General features: G+C 42.8%; 1 protein-coding gene across 1 annotated transcript in view; it reads right to left on the bottom strand.

Moving 5' to 3' along the window:
• Positions 1–5,063: 5,063 nt before the first annotated feature.
• The window catches only part of LOC117716881 (uncharacterized), a 31,095-nt gene continuing 28,012 nt past the window's right edge, over positions 5,064–8,146 (bottom strand). The window contains exon 8 of the mRNA XM_034513956.2: positions 5,064–5,337. Within this exon, the coding sequence (XP_034369847.1) occupies positions 5,221–5,337 (117 nt within the window). The 3' untranslated portion in view covers positions 5,064–5,220. The remainder of the gene's footprint in view (positions 5,338–8,146) is intronic.

Raw genomic sequence — 8,146 nt, 5'->3', positions numbered from 1 at the left:
AGCCGGTGGTTGGCTCAGTGGCTGTAAGAGTGCTTGCTGCTCTTTCCCAGAGGACTGGGGTTAAGTTCCAGCACCCATATCGTGTAGTTCAAAACTATCTGTAACTCTAGCTCCAGGTGAGCCAACCCTGTCCCTGGTCTCTACTGGCACCCCCACACATGTAGCATACAGATGTACAAAAATAAATCTTTTTAAAAAATTAAGTAAAACTAATCATGGTGGCACGTGTGAAACTCATACTCAAAGGACAGCTCAAAAGAGTAAGAAGGCAATAAACCATTGTTGTCTTCTATTGGCTCCACCACAGCTTTTAGATTTGAGTTCCTCACAGGCTGTATTCCAGGGCTTGGCTGGTGCTGCAGTCATCTGAAAGGCAGCTTACAAGTTATGTATTGGCAAGGATTATTGTCTTCTGGAATGTTGTAGGGATGGCCTCATGTCTTTAAATCACACATAGCCCAGGTTATCCTCGAATTACCTAAGTAGTCAAGTGTCTCGAACCCCCCACGCTTGGGCACCAAACTGTTGCGCTTACTGGAGCCTGATGTTGGACGCCAAACTGTTGCAGCCCGTACTGCCCGTTCCGGTCCGAGGGTCAGGGTCTAGCGAGAGAGAGAGTGGGGATAAAGGGGAAGAGACGCGAAGAATGGAGACAAGACAGAGATTCTGATCAAGTCTCGTTTATTGAAGGGAATTCTGAGCTATTTATAGGCTTTTGTCACGTGCCTTGTAGGCGCGTGGATATCACGTGCCTTGCAGGTGTTGATATGACTTAAGCCTTACAGGCGTCTATAGCGTGGACAGCACGTGCACCACAATGCCTTGTAGGCGTGGATAGCACGTGTGCCTTACAGGCATGTATGGCGTAGATAGCACATGGACAGCACGTGAACTGCAATACCTTGTAGGCGTGGCCACCACGTGCACCTTGCAGCTGGGGCCAGTAAACAGCAACACAAAATATGTGGGATATCAGAATGTGCTTTAGCTGTTGTAGGCTATTGAAAACCAAATCTTTCGTCAGGGTATATGGTTCCAGATGGCTGCAAAGTTGATCTAGCCGCTTTCTGCTAAAGTCGGCTCCCAACAGTCAAGGCTAGCCTTGAGCTTCCTTCTGATCCTCGTGCCCCTGCCTCATGAGTGCTGGAATTACCGGTGAGCACCACTCACCCCACTCACTCTTGATTTTCTTTGCCTTATAAACCCACCCAGCGGGTCCCACTCAATTGAGTAAGTGCAAGAGCAGAGGAGAATGAGACTGGACAGATGGTCAAGCCTCTGTTATTCTAATCTCAGACAGGACACTCTATAATGCTGCCATATTTTACACATTGAAAACAAGTTCTAGCACATTGTGAAGGATGTAAAAACTGCAAACGGGGTCATTGGGAGCCGTGCTGAAGCAGTCTGTTGTAGGAACAATGAAGAAAATCACCAAAAAAGAATGCCAGCTCAGCAGGCAGCGGCGTGAAGGAATATCTTTCGTGTGCAGAGATGGCGTTATTGATAATGATGCCCTTATGACTTTGTGGTCAGGAATGGAAAGACTGCCGAGGGAAGTAAGAACACTTTCCACGAAAACAAAGATGGCTTTGTGATTCAAAATCGCTGTTCACTATTTGTGGTTCCTGGCTGTTTTTTGACTGAAAAAAACAAAACAAAAACAAAACAAAACAAAAAAACAAACAAAAAAAAAACCAAACAAACCAGGCTTTCCCTCCCCCACCAAACCAGCAAAGTGGTGCTGAGATTTATAATCCAAAAGCAACTCTGGACCAGGCATGGTGATACACACTTGTAACTGCAGCATTAGGGAGGAGGAGTCCCAACCTAAGGCTTCTTGGATGATAAAGTCTGACCCACCACAAAGACCAGATAAGGAAAGCATCCTCTACCCACAGCAAATTTTAGGATACCTCAGTCATCAGCAAGAACTTGTTGAACACTTATTTTGTATTTTATTAGAGGCATACAAGACAGCATTTATTCTCATTTAGTCTGACAATATTTGCAACCACAGAAATAGAAGCCTTGAAAGCTATTTGTATTTATTTATTTTTTTAAGCATTTACTTTCATTTTATGAGCATGGGTGTCTCGCCTGCAGATGTGTCTATGTACTACATTTGTGCCTGGTACTGGTGGAGGCCAGAGTGAGCATTGGGTTCTTGGAACTGCAGCTACTGAGAGCTGTGAGCTGGGATATGGGTGATGAGAATTGATCTGGGGTCCTCTGGAAGAACAACCAGTGCTCTTAACCACTGAGCCACGTCCACAGCTCCAGGAACTAGGCTCTCACTGTCCAGGTCCTAAATTCAAAAGGAGAACTAAAGTTTTAAAAATTCAGTGGGATAGAGTGGCACACACCCACAATTCCAGAAATGAAAGAGTCTAGATAGGCCAGGAATCTAGGGTAAAACCACATACTACTGCTCTGCTAGGGCAGTGGTTCTCAACCTTCCTAATGCTGTGACCTCATGTTGTGATGACCCCCAACCATGAAATTACTTTTGTTGCTACTTCATAACTATAATTTTGTTACTGTTATGAATCCTAATGTAAACATCTATGTTTTCTAATACTGATGGACTTTGATACCCCTGTGAAAGGGTCATTAGGCCCCCAAATGGGTTGTGACCAACAGGATGAGAACATAGCAAATAAAATGACTCTTAATGACATTCTGCTCTGTTCATATCTGTGACTTGCTCAGCCATCACCAAGAGGAGCTTCCTCCAGTAGACAGTGACAAATGCAGAGACCCACAGCTGGACAGTGTGTAGACAATGAGAGGCCTTGGAACACTTAGTCCTAAATGAGATGTCTCCACCAATCTGCATCCTCAGGGCTTAGGGAACTCTACAGAGGAGGGGCCAGAAAGAGTGGAGGAGTCAGAGGCTGGAGGACACCAAGGAACAAGGTCTTCTGAACACAGCTGGAATCTCAGTGTGTATACGAACCATTCTTAAAGGCAGGCCCCATGCCCAGCAGTAGATGGTCAACACGAGGTTTTGGAGGTTCTTTGTCTTACAGCACTCTGTCAGGGCTTCCCTCCCCTGGCCCCACAGGTCTTTTGTGTATATATTAGGGTGTCTAGTTTTGTATTTTTATAAAACTTCTGTGAGTGAAGACCTGGCTGCTTCCATATCTGTATGTGTTTCTTGTACACTTTCTTTGGGCATCTTTCTTTGTTGTTTTGTCCTATTTCAGTTTGTTTTTGTTTTATCTTATTATTATTCTTTTTAGAAGCTTGTATTTTCTAAATGAAAGATAAAAAGAAAGGGTGTAGATTTTGACAGAAGGGGAGTCAGGGAAGATCTGGGAGGAGTTGGGGGAGGGAAACCATAATCAGAGCATATTGTATGAAAAATATTTTTAGTAAAGTAAATGAACACAAGGACATTTTAAAGTTATAATAGAGCTGGGCATTTATCCCAGCACGAGGGAGGCGGAGGCAGAAGGAGCTCTGTGAATTTGTGGCCAGTCTAGTCTAAATAGTGTTCCAGGGCTGCAGGACAGACTACCCAGAGAAACCTTGTCTCAAAACAAAACAAAACAAAAAACCACCAAGCAAAAAAAAAAAAAAAAAAAAACAAAAAAAAACCCCACAAACAAACAAACAACAAAACAAACAAAACCAAAAGAAAAAGAGAAGTTATAGCAGTTTTAGCTGGGTGTACTGGCACATGACTCCAGTCCCAGCACTTTGGAGGCAGTACCTAGTGTGCAAGACCATGCTCTATACACAGTACCACACATCAAGGTGGACTAGTTGTTAAAAGCCTCTCTAGTAAAGGCTATAAGAGCCAATACATTTTAAAAGTTAGGATTTTGTTTTTTTTTTTTTTACTTATTTTTATGTTTTTATTTTGTTTTATTGGTTTTTAAGATAGTCCTAGTTGTCTTATAACTTACTCTGTAGCCCAGGCTGGTGTTGAACTTACAGAGGTCCTCCTGCCTCTGCCTCTGCCTCCGAAATGCTGGGATTAAAGATGTGCCCCACCACTGTCTGGCATGTTTTTCTTGAGAAAAGGTCTCATTGTGTAACCCTGTTATACAATGTGTAACAATGTTTCAGAAATCCTGGAATTTGCTATTCCAGTATTTTTTCATTTATAGCATAGAACTATTTTGGAAAATTGTGCTACATCAGGAAACCCCATCCTCCTTGCTTCGAAACCATCCCATCTGACCTCAAACTCTGCTGCAGCTACTGGAGGACCACAGGCATACAACTCGACCATATGCCTTACTCAGGAAGGCTGCACTTGGCTTGCTTCACCTGACAGGGCTGCCGTCAGAAACTCCCAGGCTGACCCCAAGGACTACAGGAGCTACCCAGAGGTCGCTGAGACTGCCATACTCTAAAAGTTTCCACACTGGTGTTTGCTCAAAAGGAGATTGTGGTTTTTTTTTTTTTTTTTTTTTTTCCTGTTTGGAAATGTCATCTTTTTCAATAGTCCAAGGGGGAAGATAAAGCTCCTATTTCACTTTTAAGGATTTCCTTGACAAACAATTCTTCAGTTGCTTTTCTGTTATTTGGCAACTCATGCTAGAGGATGATATTGCTATGGCTTCGTTAGAGGGTGCTCTGGTCTACACAAGGAGACCTTTTCTCTTAAAAAAAAAAAAAAAAAGTCAGGTGTGGTGGTGCACAACTTTAGTTACAGAGGCAGGCGGATTTCTGAGCCAACCTGGTCTACAAAACAACTTCCAGGCCATCCAGAGCTACAGAGAAATCCTGTCTTGGGAAAAAAAGGGGACTATGAGGAACTAAGGGGAAGTACAGGAAGGACACAGACCGTGTGGCTTAACTTAAAGCTGCTTTACCCAAAGTGTCTACATATCATCTGGGGGCTCTGTCTAGTTCCTATCCTAGTTAAGCTCTTCAGAGATGCACTAAATCAGATACAGTGAGACCTTCCATTTCCTCCTTCCTTGCATCAAAGAAGCCGCTGTCAGGCTCCCTAGAGGTCATATTTGCATGTGGCATGTAAATTAAACACAGATAAGCTTATGTTTGTAACAAAATAAAAGAGCAAACAAAACATTTCAGATATATACTTTAGTTATCTTATCTTACAGTTTATTTATATCCACATACAACTATTGTATATGCAGTCACATAGAACTAGTTACTGGCACACAGCCATGCATACAACGCTTGAAAGGGAGTACACAAAGCATACGGATTAAGGTATCATTCTAGGTTGCTTTGGTGCTAGAGAACCTTATATAGATGAATTTGTTGAAGTGCTTCTTGGTCAATGTCCCCTTGTGAGTACGCATCAAGGTTCAGAGGTATCTCTTCCACCCAGGAGGACAGCTGCATGTTAATCTGTGGGAAAAAAGTATAAACAACATGAAAACTTCAGAACAATCCTGTTATTCGGAATTTCTCAATATTAACAACAACAGATTTTTCTAAAGACTGATTTTTTATTTTAGATTTATAAATATTGTCTTCATGCATATATGTGTACTATGTCCATGCCTGGTCCCCAAGAAGGCCACAAGAGGGAGTCAGATTCCCTGGAACTGAAGTTACAGATAGTTGTGAACTGCCATACAGGTGCTGGGAACCAAAAACAGGTCCTGTGCTTTAAAACTGCTAACCCATCTCTCCAGCCCCCTACACAACAGGATTTTTACTATGACAAACAGGACTAAGTTTACATAGTACCATATCAATAACTTTTGTTTTACTCTGATTTTGGAACTTGAAAAAAATTTTCACAAATTTTTAAAATATAAAATGCTTATGAATTTATTTATGTCTATAAGTGTTTTGCTTGCATGTAGACTGTGAACCACCAATGGGTGTCTGGTGCCCATGGAGTTCAGAAGACAAATTATCCTGGAACTGCAGTTATAAATGGGAACTGAACTCATGTCATCTGCAAGGGCCACTAGTGCTCTGGAGAATCTAGATGTTGAACCCCGGTTGCCAGGCCTGAACAACAGAACTTTTTACCTGCTGACCCACAGTGCTGGCCTGAAGTTGTTTCTTAAATGAGAAAGCAACAAATTCAGCAAGTTTCTGTCTGTGATCTCTCCCATAGTCTTCAGTGTGAGGCAGGTGGCCTCCAGGCAGCTCTTACCCTGCCCACCTCAGCTTCCCACACATGAGTTAGTGACCTGCACCAACATGTCTAACTTCTGCAAGTTTTTAACAGTTCAATGTATTTATTATTTGTGTGCATGTCTACTCATGTGGCTGGTACACGCTATCTTTTTTTTTTAAGATTATTTATTTTTATTTTATGTGAGTACACTGCAGCTGTCTTCAGACGCACACTACAAGAGTGTATTGGATTCCATTACAGATGGTTGTGAGCCACCATGTGGTTGCTGGGAATTGAACTCAGGACCTTTGGCAGAACAGGCAGTGCTCTTAACCACTGAGCCATCTCTCCAGTCCCTGCTACACACTATCTTTCTAACCTCATTTTTTTTTGAGACCAGATCTATGGCTAAAATGGCCTTGAAGTCATTCATGAATCTTCTCGTGGCTGCCTCTGGCTTGCTGAAATTACAGGTGTCAATGGCTGTCTAGACAGATTTAGGTGCATAGTATTAAAGCTATTATTTTGGAGGCCGGGGAGGTGTCTCTGCAGTTAAGAACACATGCTGCTCTTGCAGAGGACCCAGGTTTGGCTCTTAGCACTTACATGGCGGTTCACAGCCATTCCTAAGTAGTTCCAGAGAATCTGAAGCTCTCTTCTGACCAACGTGAGCAGCAAAATGGTTATACACGTAAATAAATCTTTAAAAACCCTTATTTTGATAGTGGAAAAAGTCCACTAAATTGACTTATATATTGGAAACTATATAAATTAGAAATTTAAAAAGAGTATTTTTGTTTTGTGTATATATATTTATTTTGGTTTTTCGAGACAGGGTTTCTCTGTAGCGCTGGCTGTCCTGGAACTCACTCTGTAGACTAGGCTGGCCTCGAACTCAGAAATCCGCCTGCCTCTGCCTCCCAAGTGCTGGGATTAAAGGTGTGCGCCACCACTGCCCGGCTGTTTTGTATTTTTTGAAACAAGTCTCACTATGTAGCTCTGGCTGGGCTGGAAGTCACTCTGTAGACCAGGCTGGCCTTAAGGCAGCCATTCTTAAGGCAGGCATTCTCCTGCCTCTGCCTCCCAAGTGCTGGGACTAAATGCATGCACCACTATGCCTGACCAAAAACGTATTTTAAAAGGGATGTTTCTGTGAGAATGGAAAATTATGGTAGGATCACACTACTGATAAAGCAGGGAAATTGAGATTAATATCTTCCTTTACACATTTCTGGATTACTTCCTTTGCTCTAACAAGCAAAATTAGGGCAGGAGAGATGGTTCAATGTTCAATGTTGCTGTAGAGCGTGGGGACCAGAGCTCAGATCCCAGGTGGTTGGTTCTACAGTCTAGGTAACCAACAGTTAGCATTCATCGTCACACTGACGTACAGCAGCCTAGGCCACAGATCTCAACATTCCTGGACAGCTCTGACCCCACTGCAGCCCTTGACTCTGCATGACAAGTCTCCATATGTCGTCTGCCTGATCTCCAACTCATCTGTCACCTCTTCCTTCTGTGCTAAAGGACAATGCTATGATGTGGGCATTCATTTTTCCAGTGTAGTTTTTGAGAAAGGGGTTCTGATGACCAGGCTGTTCTCAAACCAGTGGGTTCAAGATCCTCCTGCCTCAGCCTGCCATGTAGCTGGGGTGCGGGCTTATTACCCTTCCTTCTCAGCTATGATGTGGGTGCTAAGGCTCTTAACCATGACTCAATAGTGTCTATTAACCTACAACTATGACCTGACAGATATTAAACATTGTGTAGAAAACCAGGAAAGTCTATCTCCAGACGTGAACTTATCTCAGTGCTTTTGAGGAGAGAAGATAAACCACAAAGCTGTACTTTAGCAACACAGTCTTGCTATTTCTAGAATGTCTGAATAGTTATCAGAAAAAAAAGTTTAGAGAAAAAAATGTTGAAAGGTTGGGGATACAGATCAGTACAGCACTTGCCTGACAGGCATGAGTCCTAGGGGGCTTGTTTTTTGATTGCATTGTTCTCCATGTAACCCTGGCTATCCTGGTACCTGGTATCCTATAGGCTATGCCAGCTTCATGGTACCTGGTATCCTATAGG

Source organism: Arvicanthis niloticus, chromosome 11 (assembly GCF_011762505.2).
Source record: "Arvicanthis niloticus isolate mArvNil1 chromosome 11, mArvNil1.pat.X, whole genome shotgun sequence".
Taxonomy (NCBI): Eukaryota; Metazoa; Chordata; class Mammalia; order Rodentia; family Muridae; genus Arvicanthis; species Arvicanthis niloticus.
The sequence above is the reverse complement of the archived record's forward strand: the minus strand, read 5'-3'. Positions and strand labels throughout refer to the sequence as shown.